At 40.8% G+C, this 19367-nt stretch overlaps 1 protein-coding gene across 1 annotated transcript; it reads right to left on the reverse strand.

Annotated features, from left to right (window-relative positions):
* Positions 1-822: 822 nt before the first annotated feature.
* Positions 823-18530, reverse strand: crispld2 (cysteine-rich secretory protein LCCL domain containing 2). The gene is given in 16 exon segments (XM_034681046.1): positions 823-2533; positions 5315-5445; positions 6454-6529; positions 6892-6964; positions 7078-7121; positions 7247-7377; positions 7472-7538; positions 7640-7700; positions 7784-7975; positions 8076-8176; positions 8597-8712; positions 10714-10846; positions 13077-13195; positions 15675-15704; positions 15706-16007; positions 18335-18530. Coding segments are annotated over 15 exon segments (1572 nt in total). The 5' UTR covers positions 15952-16007; positions 18335-18530; the 3' UTR covers positions 823-2481.
* Positions 18531-19367: the final 837 nt, after the last annotated feature.

A 19367-nucleotide genomic window follows, 5' to 3' on the forward strand; every position in this document is an offset into this window, starting at 1 on the left:
CACTTTGGAGCTGAACGCTTCATATCTGTGACTTTAGATCAGGGGTTCCCAAACTTTTCAGCCCGCGACCTCCAAAATATAGGTGCCAAAGACTCACAACCCCCACTGTCCCTCAAAGTGATTTAATGTGACTTCATTTAGCTGGTCTGCAGAAAATTAGCCCTTCTATATGAGCATGTGGCTGTGTTTCCTGTGCTGTCATGAATTAACCTGCTGCTACTGATACTGATGCTTTTGATAATTAACTGTTCACTAACTCTAAACTTAGGAGTCATCTGGCAACAAAGGAAAGGCAGAAAACTCATTATATTTTCAAATTTTCAAGGTTTTATTTCAAGTTCAGCTACTGTTTCTTTTTATATTTTTACTTTAAAGGGTAAAATTTACTATTTTTAGATAACTTAAAAGAAAAAAACATTCTGGAAGACATCTCATGACCCCCAATTTGTGTATCGCGACCCCTCAGGGGGTCCCGACCCCAAATTTGGGAACCCCTGCTTTAGATGATAATTAAAAAAGGACACAGACTTTTATCAGTGCATAAAATTAGAACCTCATGTTAGATAGAGTGAGACACTATTCTGGAAAGTTGAATTTCTTGTTAGCTGTACTATAGATGCAAGAGCATTTCCCTTTAAACCAGCTATGAATAGACGAGGCATATATTAATCATATGCTGATAGAACCACCAAGCACTAATATAGACTTTTTTCAAAATAAAGTGTGGTGAAAAATTTGCAAAATACACTAAGCTAAATATAAAAGCATTCACTGCACATGAGTTACTGAATCAGACAACATGTAGTTGCATTTTTAGATCATATTTTATTTTCAAATTGTGCAAAAATTATAGAACCCACCAACACCTGTATAAAACAAGACACATTTTTTTACATTGAAACCATATTTTACTGCATAAAAGGTTGTTCTTAAAAAAAAAAAGAACAAAAACAAAAAAAAATATTTACATTTTCCACAACTTTAAAAATCTGTAACATCTCCCATAAAAACAGTGAAGACCTTGGTGCTAAGCATTGCGATAGGACTGAGGTAGAGTAAAAAGATGGAGTTGAGTTATGATACAGAAAGCCATTTCACCAAGACAGTTTCTTGATAAGGTAACTAAAGATAGATGATGAGATAAGATACATGGACAAAACATGATGGCACTCAATTAAGTCCTGTGTAATTTGGGACCCCAGTGTGACACAACAGTCCTGAAACACAAGTGGGGTTTTATCTGTGCATTTAAGTGACGCGGCAGAAATGCTTTAAGACAAATGGAAAAAGATAGGAAAAATCATCCAGATGGGGTGTAGCTTTGAGAGAAGTATTCAAATCAGGGCTATACGCATGGTAACAGTACTTTTAGTCCAGTTTCTGATGAACATTACAGGAGTGTACATCCTGAACCACATGATGTTAAATTAAATAGATTGCAGTTTCATGATAAGAATTGTTTAAATATCAGATAGACACACAAGGACCTTTGAAACATGTGTCACATTCATCTGTCTCAGGTGGGGAAGCATCAAATTACCTTTCATTGATATTACAGAAAACATAGAAATGAGGAAATGAGGAAGGCATGAAGCAATAATAAATATAAGATGACAAGATAACTGCTTGTTTTCTGTAACACATAAGCTGTCTGCTACTGTTATTTCAAATTTCCTCAATATTTCCGCCTCTCTGGGGACCTATTTACATTGTAAATTTAGCAATGTATCAACTTCTCTAAATGACTTCCAAAATCTGGAACTAAAGGGAAACACTGTCCATTTCCTGCTGCTTCCACACACATCTCCTTTAACAAACTGATTCATATCCTTTTGAATCTGGGTAAAACATTCTGGACCACCCAGCCAACAAACACATCATCACTTACAATAATCAAACCATTTAACATATTAATACAATTTAGATTTAGATCAGGTTTCTAAATCTGAAACATGGATTATCCAGGTGGACAATTAAAGTAAGGGAAGACTTTTAAAATGTAAATATATGGTAAAAAAAAAAAAATCAAATATTCTGTACACAATGATTAAATACAGTGTGATCAGTATACATTCCTGTGTATGACAACCAATTAAATTTCAAATAAAAACATCAATGTAAACATAAAAGTTTCTATAGAATATGTTTAACTGTGCAGCACCAGCTGTGTATTGCATCATAATATATAAAAACATTGTATTCACAGATTAAGTATGTAAAAGAAATATCATATACGGAGTGAATTACTCAGACAAAATAAAGGTCCATGGAAGTATCAGACAACTCTAACTGGTTGGCTGCTACTCATAAACAAAAAGGAGAGGTGGAAAGTTTTTGTCAGCCTGCTGGGATTCTCTGTTTCCACTGCAGGCACAGACACAGAGACTGATGAACAGCCATGGTATCCAACCTGTGGGCACTTCCTGCCCTTCAGAAGCAGCTGAGGTGACTCTGTTGGTCTTCAGACTTCTGAAGTGAGCCTCACACTCTCACGGTAAAAACTCGGAACGATCCTCCCTCTGTGTTGCTCTTGCTGCGAACAGATAACATGAAAAAAAAACATGTTACACTTGGTTATAACTGCCACAGATGCAACCATTATACAAAACAAGGTAAAAGGGTAGCAAAGAAGTTGATAATGTTACTTCAGTGACAAGATCACAGTTATTTCAGCTCTCAAAAGATCCAAAAGTGCAAATATAAGTTTAAATACAACGTAGTGAACTGATCAAACCATGCTTGCCTGTAAGTAATGCTCAAGTCCTTCCAGTCTCTTGATTGATTAATAAAGGGCACAGTTATAGTGTTCAACTAAACAGCAGGTTGGCCGTATGACTCATGGTTGCCGTGTTTCTCCTTCAGACCTTTTCCAGTCACCACATGTGTTAATGTGATGACTTTGTATGTAGTTCATTAGTTGAGAGAGCTGAAGCTCAGCCATAATCAATAATCATGAAAGGCCTGCACAATTCTTCCAAGATTGCAGATAATTGTTTGAAAGGCAACAGACTGACTAAGAGGCTCTGGCATCATTTCCATCCTCGAGTAATCTGATATGCTGAGATTACTTCCCAGCAGTCCTCACTGCCCACCCTGCCATGATATTGGCACCTTACTCGGACTCCCCAGCTCTCTTTATTGACCTCCCATCCCACTGCCCTGAGTGAGGCCTTCACAGCTCTGCATTGGATTTCATAGAAGTCAGACGTGCAGTATTCTGACCATTCAGCACTTTGCATGCTCAATTGAAATTGCCTTGGTAAAGTAAGCAAAGATCCCATGTGTGGCCCGTCCACACATTGAACCACACCATTACTCTTAGAGCGCCACATGCCAACAGAAACGGCCACAAGGGCTTCCTAACCTTAACGGGGTCCAGTGGAGCTGGCCACAGACGTGAGAGTGATGTGAGAAACATGGAGTGCATGTAGGGAACCCACTACATGTGGTGTTACCAGAATCATAAATAAAGATTTGGTACAGTGAATGTCAGCACCTTTTTTTAGGCATTTTTTAGATTCTCCTGTCAAATGTACTCATCTAATTTTATTAAAAGTAATAATGTTTTCTTTCCTGTTGTATCTGAAGGTTTTCTTCCCACTGCACACTATATGGTCCAACTTTAAAATCTGAGCTGAGCAAAGTCCTGACGATTCATTTATTGTAACTACACGTAACAAAACGCCAAACACAAATAAACCTTTTGGAATTGACGAAATCCAGGGGTTCTATAAAGCACCTTACCATTGGGTTCCTTGTATGATTTACATGACTATCGTTAACAAGCTTAGACATTTTACACAATTTTCAGAGCTTACGGTGCGACTGAACAGCCAAAATGGAGACCTCTCTCAACTTGGTTTCCATTTGCTGTTCTTATTTATGGGTAAAGCTGTCTTAACAACCAAAAAAAATGTTCGCTCTTTAGCTGTATGTGTCGTTTCAGTCATTCTCATCTTGGGACCATTTTTCCCATGTAACGAAATCCCCATACATAAAACACTGTGAACTTAGGGACACACATTGAGAATTGTTTTTTTTTTTGACAGTGATTTTAAACAAAAGAAATATACAGTTTGTACTTGTTTTCTGTTGGAAGAGTTATGGCTAATTTAGACCATGCGCAAGCTAGCATGGGGAGACCCCATAGCCAGGCTGCTGCCTTCAACTCTCGCATTTGGTCATGGCCGCTGAAGTTATCTACTTTTATTGTTTATTTTGTCCTTGGATAGTTTACATGGTAGAAATAATAGATCAGTAAATACACAAATTGATAATTTATAAACAAATAAGTAAAGTTAGTAGATTGAAAATAAATGTCTTAATTAATGTGTTCATTAATAATTTTGTTTAAAAGGTAAGCTTGTAATATTACTGGTGTTCCTGAGGCTAAGTGTGTTTCTAAAGATGTTCATGCTTCAAAATATTTGTTTATCACAATGTGCATTATAATATTACTTAGAACAAACAAATGATGACAAGAGTAACATGAAGTGGTTTCCCTCACTCTCACGTCACTACTGTTTCCTGAATCTAAGGGTACGACACTGCTGCTGCTTGAAAGTCATCTACTAGGGACTTGGAGATTTGTGACTCACCATGTTTTGTTGGCCGAACTAAACAAAATGAATTTAGCTTATGTGAGCGTAAAGTCTCAAAAATGGCTACTCTGTCTGTTTTGGATGATAGATTCCTCTGAAAGTCCCAACACAAAACCAGCCCAGCCACACAGGTGTTCTTAATCCTGCCTAATTAGACACCCTCTCATGCTCTGTTGATTGTCTGCAGGCGAGAGGCATATTTCCAGGCAAAGTGTGTATTGTGAATTGGAGATTTTTCTGTTACTATTCAGCAACCCCACCACCCTCTGACACCCCTGAGACTTTAGTGGATTACAGTTTTGGATCCCCAAGATACAAAACATGTTCAGAATGCGGGTTTTAAAGAACATGTTACCCATGTTGACTTTATTTTAAGAGCAGTCATTGCACATAGGGAGGCTTTGCAGCTTCACAGCTGCCAAGTAGTTGCTTGTTAATGGAGGCTGTCACACCAAACATTCATGGTTATTCTCATTTCAGGACAAAGCCTTTCTTAAATACTCTACAGCTAGACTACTTGGAGCCTAAACTAAAAATATATATTTCAGGAACTCAGACTATCTCCAATGTTACTATGTAAACCTTCAAGTATTTGACGTTTGGCCTGATCCATCCATCTTTGTGTTGTTTTCTTTGCCATTGTGCTGCATTCCCAAAATGGGAATTATAAGTACAGTGAAAAAGTGGACCACAAAAAAAAAAAAGAGTTGTACCTCTCAGACTGAATGCCATTTTTCAGGACTCCAACATAGTTCTTTCTCTTGTCCAGTGGCAGAACATCGACATAACCGCCGTCTGGTTTGATTACTCCTGCATGGATGGCTGCTTTACAAATACTGGAGCTCTGTGAAGATGAAGAGTGGAAACAAGGAGACACGCTTCAATAATATGGTAAACAGACCTTTCAATATGCAAATGATATAGTGACCCTTTTATCATCAAATATAGTTCAACATTCACCACAGGTAACATGCATTATCTCTCTCTCTCTCTCTCTCTCTCACACACACACACACACACACACACACACACACACACACACACATTGGTACACATGTTAGAATTTGCTTCAGAGTCCAAGCCAACACAGCAGACCACAAGCTCTTATCAGCAGCCTAGACCAGACTCATTCATTTGTAGTCTAAACACAGATCACACAGTGCAATACATCCCTCCAACATTTCTAACCACATGGTTTATATCATTTGTAACCAGCATCCGGCCTCTGCATTTGGTAACTTTGATTGCAAAACACTCTTGGGAAAATGTACTATGAGCCATCACGCTGCCCTTTGCTGTGAGACTTTAAAGTTCAAGATCGCTGAGGAACTGTGTCCAGCTGGACTTCATCTAACATCAGTTTAAACCTCCCGTCACTTTAACAAACCATTGAACAATCCACTACAGTTAGTCTGGGGTGCACTTTATGTTGACTTTACAACATCTACTTTGAAGGGATGATGTAAACCAGTTTCCATGAAATCATGCCTTTCTCAGTCTTCTCCAACACACTGGCACTTAGTCTGAGATAACTCTTGAGTAGCACTATGAGCGGTTAGGCCCAACACAGAGTGATGCATCTTTAACAGCCTCTGGGTTACCTCACCATTACTCCCAATCTCCATGAGCCATATTCCTACTGTGATTCAATTATTTTCCATAGCTACCATGCATCACAGCCTGGGAAGACTCTGTAACATAAATATGCTGCAAATCTACAAATCACTGCTCTACTGTCTGAACCAACAGAATATAAATACATTTATGAAACAGGAACTGAAGGACCTGGACCTCTCGTTTGAGTCAAGTTTAATTTGTTCCACATGCGCATTGAGAACAGTGTATTACTTACTTCTGCGTATATGCTGTTTCCAATCACAGGGGACCAGTAGGATGGCTGAGTCTTACAGTTGTCTGGACAGAGGATTCTAAAGAACAGGTTAAAAATGTGTTTGAGTTTTCTGACAATTCTGGTTTCATATTGATGGAATTAAGTTTTCTTCCTCAAGGATAGGCAACGCTTAACTGTAGAACCCCATATCTTGTTTCATTTGACATATTCACTTCTGTATCAGAAAATTAAAATGGTTCAGAGAGCTCAAAGGGTGTTATTTGAAAGACTATAAAAATCTATATTGCTATGGTATTATTATTACACAGTTTTGAACAACTACTACTCCCTCTATGAAGACTTTCTTTTTAGTATGCCATCACCTTTCTATCAAATTCTACGACAATAATTAAAAAAGGAAACTCTTCAATTAGCTGATTATGTCGTGCTTGAACAAACCTTGGGCAGTGTGTGTTGGGCTTTTTGTAGGGGCAGATTTCAGCCACTGTGGTGTAACAGTCAGCAGTCATTTCTGTCATAGAGAGAGAAGAGAAACACTCTTATTGTACCTAATACATGTGAACTGACAGTGGTAATATTTGTGCAATCATTACTCAAAGCCCTAAAAAAAAGTGCTGGATTTACCTTCCACTTTGGCCACAACAAAGGCGTTGCCTGGTTTGTATTTACTGTAAAAGAAATCACAGTGTTAAGAAATCAGGAAAACAAATGGACACCAGAATAGGAATCATAGATATGTGGAAATTTGCATTATAAGTGTTGTGTCAGCCAAAATAACCAAGTTCAAATATACCTGAGGGACTCGACGCCATTCTTTGTGGCTTTGACAAAAAATGGGAACTTGTCCATCCTTGTGACGTCCACCACTCCTCCGTTGTTGTCGATGACGCCAAAATGGATAGCAGTTCTGCAAATACTTGATTGCTGAAACAATAAGAATTGAACATTGATAAAAATGCATTTTCAGAAGAGATTGCTGCAGGATTAAAATTGTCTGTTTTCTGTAGTTAGGACTCACCACATCATAGAAGAGGGTTCCCCAAACTTTCCCTTTCTTATTCAGACAGTTAGCAGGACACTTATATCTGCAGAGAAAATATGTTGGAGATTACAGTGAGTTAACATGTGAGAGGAAGCAAATACTAAAAGATAATAAATAAGCTCCACAGTCAAAAGTCAACCTCACCTGTTGCAGGTTGAACCTCTGCACTTATCTCGCAGTCTCGTCTCACACTTAATGTTCTGAGCTGCAGGAATGAGACAGAAAATCAGTGAAGAAATGTACAACACATTAAAGTTGAATGTTTTTTAAAGATAACTCTGTAGTTACCAAGAAAGGTGCTGCTGGGAGTCTTTGATGGTGGCACCCTGGGAGTGCTGGGTTTAGTGGAGGGTTTGGACGCAGGTTTCTTTGGAGGAGATGGTTTCGGTTTGGGGGCAGGTTTGGCAGTGGTACGAGGTGGTAGCGGGACCTGAGGCTTCTCAACCTCGTTCATGTCCTCTGTTTCTGAGCGCCCAGAGTCTAGATAGAGAGAGAGATAGAAAACAAATGGAGTCAGATTGGAAACATGAAGACTTGATTGTTCTATGTCTTCTAAAATAAGTGATGCAGTTCTGCTCACCCTTGTAGCAGAGGTTATTCCTACATCCTCCTCCATAGCTTGGGGGGCACTGGGAACAAGGGCGGCCATGTTGGTAGGGGGCCTCCCCGATCCAGTTACCTCTGCAGAATAAACAGTGGAGAACTTGACTAACATAGAAATGAATCATAGGTCAGGAGTCCCTGAGCTCAAGGCTTTGTAATTACCTACCCCCTGTCTGTGGTCAATACTCCTAAAAGTAATTAGTCCCACTTACTAGAAAAACTTTTTGTCTCTTGAGAGTTACATCCTGTGGAAAACAAGTGCTATTTCTTGTTTCTCTTTCTGTGTGCTTCTTTATTTTGATATTCTGACTTCTGGAGGAGTGTAAATGGCCTCAATATGTCAAACATTCTTGATATCTAGTGCTACATATCTGTATTACATTTATATGAGGAACATGCTGTAGCACTTGTCAGCATCGAAAGAGGAAGAATGTAAACTAGAGTCAAGAGAGAAGAAGTGTTGATGAACAGTGGAACATGGAGGAATGTTGATCTTACTTTGGGGAATAATTGCACACAAGGTAAATGGAGTTCTCCCATATTTCTCCCCACACGTCCATCCTCGGACATGTGTGCACGGCACAGCCCACTCGGTTTGTGGTTGCCCAGACCAGCTGTAAAGAGGAAGAGAAATAAGAGAGGGGCTAAAGTTAGCACAAAGAATACATAGCAGGGTGAACTATTTCACTGGCTTTTCCTGCCTCACTCTTCTCACTTAATCATTCCAGAAAATGTGACTACATTGGCAAATTATTGAGGCCACTGAGACTTCAAAGAGTGCCACGTGCATCCTAGTCAAATGCACCTCATGTCTTAACCCACTTTCCATCCATGACACAAACATCATCCAGTCAGAAAATGTGGAAACGTGTCAGTTTTTTATATCTTAACTCTACAGAAACAGAAGTCAGTTTCAGGCCAAAGCTGTCCAAGGTGAAATAAAACGCCTTATTAAACAGAGAGCCTCTGCAGTGGTGTTACAGATGAATGATGTGCCATTTGATGGCAAATACAACACAGCATGTTCCATAACTCCTCCTCACTTTCCTCCCAAACTCTGAAACATGTGCTCTCTCCCTCCTCAGGAATGTTCATCTTTTCCCCGGTACAGTTAGAGGCCACTGGAAGCAGTGAGTCAGCACACACACTGATGAGCCCTGAGTGCTGCTGGTTCATTGTAATTTGCATCAGAGGGTCAAGTATGTCTCTGTACAGGTAGTTATTGGGTATGACTGCTTGGACTGGCCATATGGTGATACATCAATACTTTAAAGCAATATAAAAGACAGAGACCAGGTGCTGATGCTGAGATTTGGCAACGTCTCCTCTCTGCAGCATCTTTAGAAGAATCCAGGTCAAGCAGCGAGGGGTGTCTGCTGTGGCTGGAAATGACTACCACATGGCAGTGATCAGGTTGCAGGGTGAAGGCAGAGGGAGGAGTCTAGATGTTTCTGTAAACTCATCCCAGCAGCCACTAAGTAAAGTCTACTGGAAGAGGAGGCCAGCTCACCCACTACTGTGTCTCATTGATTGATTTTGTCAGCGTCTCATCCACCCTTTTATTCTTTTCTTTTCTTTGAGTGTTTCTTACATTTCATGCATTTCAAGTTTGGTTTATCTTTCTTTTTTTCTCCCTGTCTACAAGTCACTGTATCCATGCCTGTTATTTAACCCCTTGGTCCCTCAACACCTCTGCCCATAAATACTTTGAAACATCATACAGGTTGCACAACACATGTTGTATTCTGACACTGTTCTGCACCTGTCAAGCTCCACATGTTACACATTACAGGTAAAAGAAGACACATGACCTGATGCTAAACAGATTTTAAGAATGAGGATTGATAAACATTTATTACACAGTTCATAAGGAGGGTAGAAAATATGACTGATCCTTTAAAATTTGAGGTGTATGCCAAACATTGGAATTTTTTGAAAAGGGAGTCAAATTAGAATTTTAATGCTAAAAAATGAGTTGCTGATGAAGTATAACAATGCAATGATGTTTTACGAAGGGCGTGAAAAGTGGTATAGATAATGGATGGATGGATGGATGGATGGATGGATGGATGGATGGATGGATGGATGGATGGATGGATGGATGGATGGATGGATGGATGGATGGATGGATGGATGGATGGATGGATGCTATAAAGTTGTCAGATCAATGATGGCATGAGCAGGGTGGAGCTAAGGCAGGCTTTAAGCCTCCTGGCAAGCAGCTGTGATGCATCCACCTGTCCGTGAATTCAGCTGTGCCCCCGTTTCCCTCCTCATGCAAATGTATGTATTACTCGTTCCCTTTATATTGTCTTAAAGGATAAGTTATACAAAAAATCACCTCTCAAACTGTGTGCGTCTGAGATGCTTCAGACGAGGAGGTTAGCCTTCCTCTGTCTAACTTTTACATCATTTATGTAGTCTTCAACTTGAGCCAACGCTGACTAATGTGACCTCATCTTTTTCACACATGTGGTACTCCTTGATTACAAGCAGACACTGAAGTGTAAAAAGGTGTGAAGTTCCCATTTAACCTACTTTTCGTATGTCTTAAAATTTTCCCCTGAACTCTTTAACCTTCACTTCCCCGCCCTCTTCTTCTCTGTGCGTCTCACCTGGGTGTAATGGGTGCACATGGGCCCCGAGCAGCGTTCTGGACACCAGGGGTTGCACTCATGGGGGTAGGGATAGGTGTAGTCTTTCACTTCATCGTACCAGGCCTGGACATGGAAGGCAGGAGAGCGGTATCTGTAGGAGACACACACACACACACACACACACACACACACACAGACAGACAGACAAACAGTGAGCTCAGTCAGAGGCCATCCAGGTTCTACGGCAAAAGGGAAATATCTTAGGGAGCTGCCAGGTGCTTTGGCTAGACTTAAGAAACACTGCATGAACCTCCCTGCTCCTCCTACTCCTCCTCCTCCTCCTCCCTGCAGGCCTCAAATGATGAGTCTGAGTTTGACCTGGCTCACAGAACAGCAGTCTGTTCCCCTCCATAACAGGGGAAATCAAATCAAACTTTAAAAAAGAGTCTAAGCAAACATAAACATGGTTCCATTGCCTAACAAATCAGTTGTAGCTCATGTTATAAACATCCCTTTTTAAGGTACTGAAAAGTGCTGAGTCTACATGTGGAGAGGAGGAGGGGGGGGGGACGAAAAAAAAGGACTTCACATCAGAACTTTCTGGCAAAGGAAGAAAAGAAGAAAATATGGGGAGAGGAAGGGGCAGTGAGAATGAGAGCAGATTCCAGGAAAGGCACCTGCAGTGATAGCCCAACACTGTCATACACAAAGACCTACTGTGTCTTCCCTGACATAAAACAACCATTCACAACATTAACCTGTATATTTCACTCACAGCGTAGCACTACCTATGTTTGTGCGTAAACCAAGACTTTTTTAAAGTAGCAGATCAGGTTTAACCGATTCAGTAGGAGAGCTGTTGTTTCTGTTCTGTCAGATTTGTTTAGACCTGACTATGAAGCTTAAAACTTATGCTGATATCAACAAGTCTTAAACATTGCAAAAAGCAACAAAAGTAGACACTGAGTACAAGGTCAGTTTTATAGTCCAGATACTCCGACAAGTGCAATTATAATTCTTGAAACTTTATGCATGAAATATCTGAGAAAAGCATCTGTGCCGCTGCTCGGTTTAGACCATAGACTGTATAAAATATGGGCGTAGTATCCGTGACATCACCCATCTGTTGCTGAATACTGAAGCCAATCGACGGCGGTAGCCATATTGGAAATACGGAACTCAACCAGGAAGAGTGTGACTTAAAGGGGCGGAGTCTGAGCCTCCTAGCCAACAACTATGTGTTCCGGTCCAGGAGTCAAGTCAGTCATATCCTTACTTAGGCAAAACTCGTAATCTTAATATCTTCTGAACCGTTGTGTTAGAAAAAAATTCACCCCCCGTACAGTGTGTGCCGATAGAGAAATTAGCTACCAAGAGTTAAGCCATTTTCACCAGGCTGTAAACATGTTTATTAATGCTGCAAAGATCGTCTTTTTGAATGGGTGTGTATGTGGTTTTCCAGTGTTTCTGCAGCCAGCCTCAAGTGGATTCTCGATGAATTGCAGTTAAAAACACTTCCGCATGGGCTTCATAGTTTGAGACCGGAGGTTGCCGATTGGTTTAGACATGTAACATTTAAGAAGTATTACTTATTTGACTCCACTTTTAAAACACACACTTAATAAAGAGTTGACAAGATGTAACTGATTGCTTTGGGAAGTTTTGTGACCATTAAATTATGCACATTAGTCAGAAGCAATCATAAGTATAACACATTTTGGGTTGCCAGGTCGGAAATAAAAGAAGTGTCTTGAAGCAGTACCTTGCACTAAATGCTAACTTTAACATGCTGATAGAGTTAATGTAAAATTGCTAAAATGCAGATGCTATTTAAGGTAAGTGTTACCATGTAAGAAAATTTAGTTTTTGTGTTCAAGGATTAAAACATTTTCTGATTAACACTGAATGTAAAGTGCACTTGAGGTGTATGGGAAAGTCAGATTAGGGGAATGACTCATTGTGATGTGATAATTAAACTACAAGGGATCCTGAAGGGGGTATAAGAGTCCGTAAACCCAGTTTGATGGAAATCCATATTGCAGTTGTTGAAATATTTTTACTTGGAACCAAGAGGTTGACAGACTAATTTTCATCATCACACCTAGAGCCACTCATGTATTGTAAGGGAAAATACCCTGTACTGTTATTACATCTCAAATTTGTATTTATTTTATTTTTCTATTGTTATTTAATTATTAGTACATTTGCATTCATTCTACAATTTAGAAATTGATTAATATAATATAAAAACGACTAATTTAAACAATTAAAAAGATTCAAAAGGTGTGGAACTGCGAATAGTACTCATAAAACCTGATTTACTATTTCACAGATAGAGTCTCAGGTTCATACAGACATAACTGTGTGTTGTAGCTTCTCACCTTCCCCAGTGCACAGCCAAGTTTTGTCCAATAGATGCGAGCAGGTCTTGAGGACCATGGTCCCAGTGACACTCCTCCGCCCAAAGAGTGGCAGTCCTCTCCAACTCATCATCCCAAACCTGCACACAGAAAGTAGAACAAGATCCTCATAAGGAATGTTTTCACTTTAAAAGGAATAACAGAGCAAAATGCACCTGCTGCATTTACTTTAAGCATTTTATTCACACCATTTTCAGACTCAGTAGACACCTCACCACAGTCTACCCACCACTTCTGCTCCTGCACTTCCTTCCTTCCTAATGAGCTGAAACTGAGCCGTGTACAAGTTCAACATTAACCTGAGACTTCGACATTTGAGAGGTGCAGTTGGTGCCTGGCTCTGGTCCACTACAAATCTTTAGCAATCATAGTTGAATAATCTACATTTCCAGAGTGGGTTTCTTTACAGCGGCTGAGAGAAGGGTTGAAAGCAGAGAAGACACTTGACTCCAGCCTTAAAGACGGGGCGCTCTGAAGGAAAGGAGGACTGTATGTTCTACAGCATGGCCAATCTCCTCAGTAAATTTCCAGCCTTTTGGTGGTCACTAAAACATGCACACACAGACACCACTGTAACCCCAAACACCCGTAGACTAACACACTAACACAAACACACACACACACACACACACACACACACACACACACACACACACACACACACACACACACACACACACACACACACACACTCTGCCTGTTGGCTGGAATTTGAGAGCGCACTGGGCTGAGTAAATCTTCAGACACTTTCCTCCCGGTTATAACCGCACGTACAGGCCACCGCTGCGTCTCTCAACTTCATGAACCCCAGGGTTTCCAATAACACTCTGTGTGTCTCAACAATAATCCCTCTCCTTCTTCACTCATTGATGTGCCACATCATCCCCAAATTTCCTGTTTTCTTGCCTTATTCTCTGTGTCCTCCTCTGACCCAGCCCTCCCTCGCTCTCCTGTCTTCTCTGTTCAAAGCTGTTTGCAGGTAGCACAGACTCAGCATTATTAACCTCCTTGTAAAAGAGCAACACAGCAGGCTGGCAATCACTCACCAGCATTACTGGATGTTTCCAGCAGAGAGAAAAGGTTGTTTTTACTACAGGAACTCCACTTTACAAGGCTTATATTAAACCTCAGTGTAGCTGATGCATTCAACTTAAAGGGGAATTTCTGTACTGTTAACCCAGATTCTTTTTTTTATGTTAAGTGTGTAAATGAGCAGCAGGTTCAAAGGGTTTTGGATTTGCCCCAGCAGAAGACTGAAGCCAGCGCTCACGCCACGGCTGTAACGACTGCAATGTAATCCTTCAGGGCAATTACAGACAAGCCAGTCAGCCCACTAAAAAGTGTATATTTTTACCAGTGACCGACTAATATTTTATTTTTGGTGTCATCACTTAAATCATAAGAGTACAGTAGTAACGTGAGTTGGATGACGGAGTTAATTATGTTACAGATTCAGATTCAGACAACTTTATTGATCCCAAGAAGGGCAATTCATTTATAGCTTACTATACAACAACCATACAACATTTAACATCTACAACACATCCATCATATATACATGCTACAAGTCACAGTACAGATAATGCTGTTGGTTTATTTCATTCTTTAACCTTAAATCAGAATAGTGATACAAGTTTGTGCAACTCTCCATTCTAATCAACTTAAATATTTCCTTTGGCAAATATGGGAATGCTGAAGTCTATGTTTTCAAGATTATGAAATATGCTGCCATGTCTTTTGCAAGAAATTTTGGCTTGCAGTCTCCAAGCTCCACCCTCCAACCTTCTAACCCACCATATAATAAGGAGAGAGACTTCCTCGTGAGTAATCATATACTGAAGGGAATATCTATATGATGTTTTCAGGCTCTTTAAATCAGGGACATGCATGTTTTAGTTCATAAAAGATGTATGTTTCGTCGTCCTCACTACAAGGCACCAGAATGACTAGTTGCTAGATGCGACATATTAATATTTATTGCAGGCCCAAAATCCAGACATAGTGTCTAATCTGCCACTAGCCAGGGATGTCATAATGCTGACATAATGCTCCATCACCAAAATGTAAAAAAGATCAGATGACAGCATGTCACAGTGCAGCACGGTTTGTCAGTATTTTAGCTAGAAAAGTGATATAAAGTTGTGTGGGCTCTGTCTGGTTAATCTAGCATATAACCCCTCAACCAGAGCAACGCATAACCAACACAGGTATGTGGACGTCAACCTGCAAGGAGAGCTGGAGGCTGGTGCTAGCTCTGCCAGTGTTAGCCACTCTTGGCAAACCAATTTGAAAATGTTTACTCACAGACTCTGTGATCCTGTGTTTAGCCGTCTGTATTTCATGTGTTTTTTTTACCTTCGGACTTTACTGAAACTTTAAATTTCTGTTTAAATTACCATGAAATAAGTTGCTTCAGAGAACTTTTAACACCTAAGCAAGAGATAGGAATAGGCCTGGGAATGAAATGCACCACCTCTGTTTTTGTGAGATTAAGCCAAAGATAAAAGTTGAAAACCTTGAATCGTGGAAACATCACATAGTTAATGGGACTTGTCTTACCATGTACTCCATGTTTGATGAGGTGGGGTAGGACTCCGCCCCTCAGCTTATTGTGCAGCTGGAGGATCTCCTCACGGTCCGACCAGCGGATGGCTCGTCTGGTGCGGTTGCCCGCCTTGTTGCTGTTGCTGCTCTGGTTAACTTCCTCTTCATAGCGGCTCAGCAGCTGCCTGAGCTCCTTGGAGTCGGGCAGGAAGAGGGAGGCTGAGTCTCTGACACACACCAGCAGGAGGGAGAGGGAGAGGACAGACAGCCAGGTCATGGCAGCACAGATCATCCTGACAGCTCAGCAGAGGACAGTGGAGAACAGATCCTCAGAGTCTCAGACACGACCTGTAGTGAGGACATACTTTCATGAGTCTTTACCCACTGGATGAGTCAACAAAGCAGAACACTGATTACAAAATAAGGGCGTAGACATACTGAAATTACTGGATTCCCTTTTTTTTACTATGTTTCAGCAACACTTTTCATCAGTAACTGTAACCCAACACCTCCTTTAGTTTTTCCTGACAAGAATGGGTAAATTCCTGTAATGTAAGTTATCAATTCTCCATCTTGTCTCATGTCGAAGTACAAGTCATAGGGGCAAAGAGTCTCATGAGATGCAGAGTAAACTGTCTGCCTGTAATCTGGACTCTTTACCCTCTGAGGTTCTCCTCCCTGTCAGGTATTCAAATAAAATCAGTCCTGCAGAAGTTCCTCTTTAGAGGAGATTAGGTTTTGAGTTATTGTTTACACTGAGGTCTGAATTATTCATGTGTGTGATCATTTTGTGGCTGTGGGACTGGTGAATTAACTGAGATGTTTCTGATATTCTTTCCTCTAATCTATGTAAATGGTGTGCACACAAGTAATGGAATCTGTTACAGTCCTCCCTTCTGCTGTATCTATAGCCTCAATAATGATCATAGAGTTCAATCAAAATATCAAAGCTCAAATTTTGGAGGCATGTGTTGCTCTTTTTCTGCAGATGATGTGATGTGTCATAGGTGATTATCTTACGGCACTAAGACAATCATCAGAGAGCTGGCTTCATCATGATGCTGTTATCTTGAGCAACAAGTTGACATCTCATCATAATGACTCCCTGCAGAGTGTCTTTGCGATACCAACCTAAGTGTGCAACATTTGATGAGCTATTGTCTTATTTTTAAAGCCTTAGATTACATTAGCACAAAAATAACATAAAATGTACCACAATTAAGCAATGAGCAAGCTTCTACATCCTAACGATCTTTGCAGTAATGACAGTCTGAGCGAGAAATTCAAGCCTCGGTTTTAAGTCACAACACCTGCTACTTGGACCTGCTCCCCTTGAAGTTGTAAACAGTATTCTAAAAAATACTCTCTCCCCTCGGCTCTCTTTCTCTGATTATTTCTGACTAAACTAAGCAGCGGGGTTGGACACAGGAGGGAGACCTGTCAGGCTTTCCCCCCGCTGAACCGTCTTTGAACAAAAGACCGCATTCCTGACATAACCAGGAATGCAAAAGATACATAAAGATTTTAGCTGACCCTGCATCTGACCTCTGTCTGGACAGCAACAAAAACAGGGATGATGTCCAGGATTAGAGCTGAACCCAATACCTCAAAGTCACTTACTTTTATGAAAAGGGGGGGGGGGGGGGGGGGGGGGGGGCTGTCGTTTTTGTGTGATTAGAGAAAAAAGAGAAAGTAAACTAACTCGCTTGGTCGCCCTCATCCTTGAATTTGCGTTCCCTCTTGCTGAAAAGGCGGCTGAGGTCTGGCAGCAGCTCTGTGTCACCACACTGTGCCAGCACGGGCACCACACCCTCCTCCTTCTTCTTCTCCTCCTCTCTCCCCCTGTGCCCTTTTTCACACTAACCTCTACCAGCTTCTCTCTCTGTGCCCTTCTCATGGCTCTCATGAATTTTATACCGGAAGTGACAGACAGAGCAGAAGAAACAGACACACACATACACGCACTTTCACATCCATATCTTGTGTGTGGGAGCTGAGGCCTCCCTGCATCTAGTGTCTGATGTGAAGCAGGGCTGACCTCGGATCCACCCACCATGAGGCTGATTGTAAACACAACTCGTGTCACAAACAAAGAGCGTCTGTTGAATATGTATCTCCAGAGATGCATTCACAGCTTTCATGCCAGGAAGCCCTTTAAAGATTTGTTTTTAAAATTGTTGCCCCTAGACCTAAACGACTAAGTATAAAATGAAGTTTTTGTTTCTACTATACAAGTAAAAATGTGTATTATATTTTGAAAATTATTTCCCCTATTATAACAAGCCAGATCTTATATATATTCCTCTCTCAAGGGAGCTGCAGCTCTCATTGACATTTCCTCAGTGAGGTTGTAGACTCAGTGGATGGCAGTGACTTGCCAAAAGCCTCTTTTACACTTGCATGGCTCTCGGCCCATAACTGAAATATATCAGATTTATTAGTGTCCAGTGTGTATTTCCTAGCTAGAGGAGTAATCAATACATGTCAGGAGAATAAAGTGGGCTCACAAGGAGAGAATTCATTCATACAAAGTGTAAAGTCAGTGGATCCGGTGAGACACACTGTTGCAGGGTGATGTAATTATAAGATATTCACTGTAACCCACCTGCTTCAGCAACAGCACTTAAAATAAAATAATAATGAAGTACACGTGTGTAATATCTCATCTTACTCACCTCTATCCTTCCAAGTTAGTATCCCAGTTGCCTGAATATTTCGGAGCAGTTCCTCTGCGCGCAGGAGAGCCGTGTTATTCCCTGTGAGAGCACCGGACTGCTGCGTGTTGGCAGAGTTCCTGAAGCACATAGGAGCTGTGTAACTCCAGAGCAGCTCAAAGCGCCTTATATAGAGAAGGAGACCCCTCAGGAGCAGGACCAGAGGAAAAAAAAATTACAAACTATCCCCTCCTCAGCCACCCCCTCCTCCTCCTCCTCTTCCTCCTTCACTCGCCAGCCTCCCAGAAGTAGGCTGTGTTCTTGGCACAGAGCGCGCGCATCGTGCGCACGCTGACGAGCAGGCTGATGTCAGGAGGAGAACTTACAATACTGTAAATCAGCGGTCTGTCAGGCGAGGTAAGCGGCAGATCATCATCTCTAAATTATGTCTTGGTGACAGTTATTGCCCAGAAATGTATCATCATGAGTAGACAGGCACGCGTCAAACGTCACAGCACGTGTGAGGGGAACAGGGGGACACAAATGAAATAAATAAAACTTTTACGAACAATTTTAAGACATTGACACTCCAGAAGAAAAAAAAAATCCCAGCAATATTAAAGCTCCAGCTTCCAGTAAGGCACCAGGCAATAAATGCTTACTCAGTCATAAAAGTCATAACATTTTGGGTTGCCAGATGTAAAAACATTCTGACTGATATTTATCATCTTTGTTTTGTACTGGTTGGTAATGCATCATTTTTATTGTGTAATTTGTCAAGAGTGATTTAGTCATTATGGGCTGTCATCATCAAGCCAGCTTTTGATGCTTTAATGATCAAGGAGGATCATAACTCGGGTTTGTTTTGGTCCGGATCAGGTACGAATACAGGGAGAAGTGGAATGTAGCTCCAAAAGTCAAAAGAGGTTACTTTGGCTTGCAATCAGGAATCATTCTCACAAATGTTCTTTAACTGACTGAATGACTTTGCTGTCATTGCATTTCTTCATTACAGTTCATTAATATTAACACTTATAATTACAACTCTATATAT

Source organism: Notolabrus celidotus, chromosome 3, assembly GCF_009762535.1.
Source record: "Notolabrus celidotus isolate fNotCel1 chromosome 3, fNotCel1.pri, whole genome shotgun sequence".
In the NCBI taxonomy this organism is placed as follows: Eukaryota; Metazoa; Chordata; class Actinopteri; order Labriformes; family Labridae; genus Notolabrus; species Notolabrus celidotus.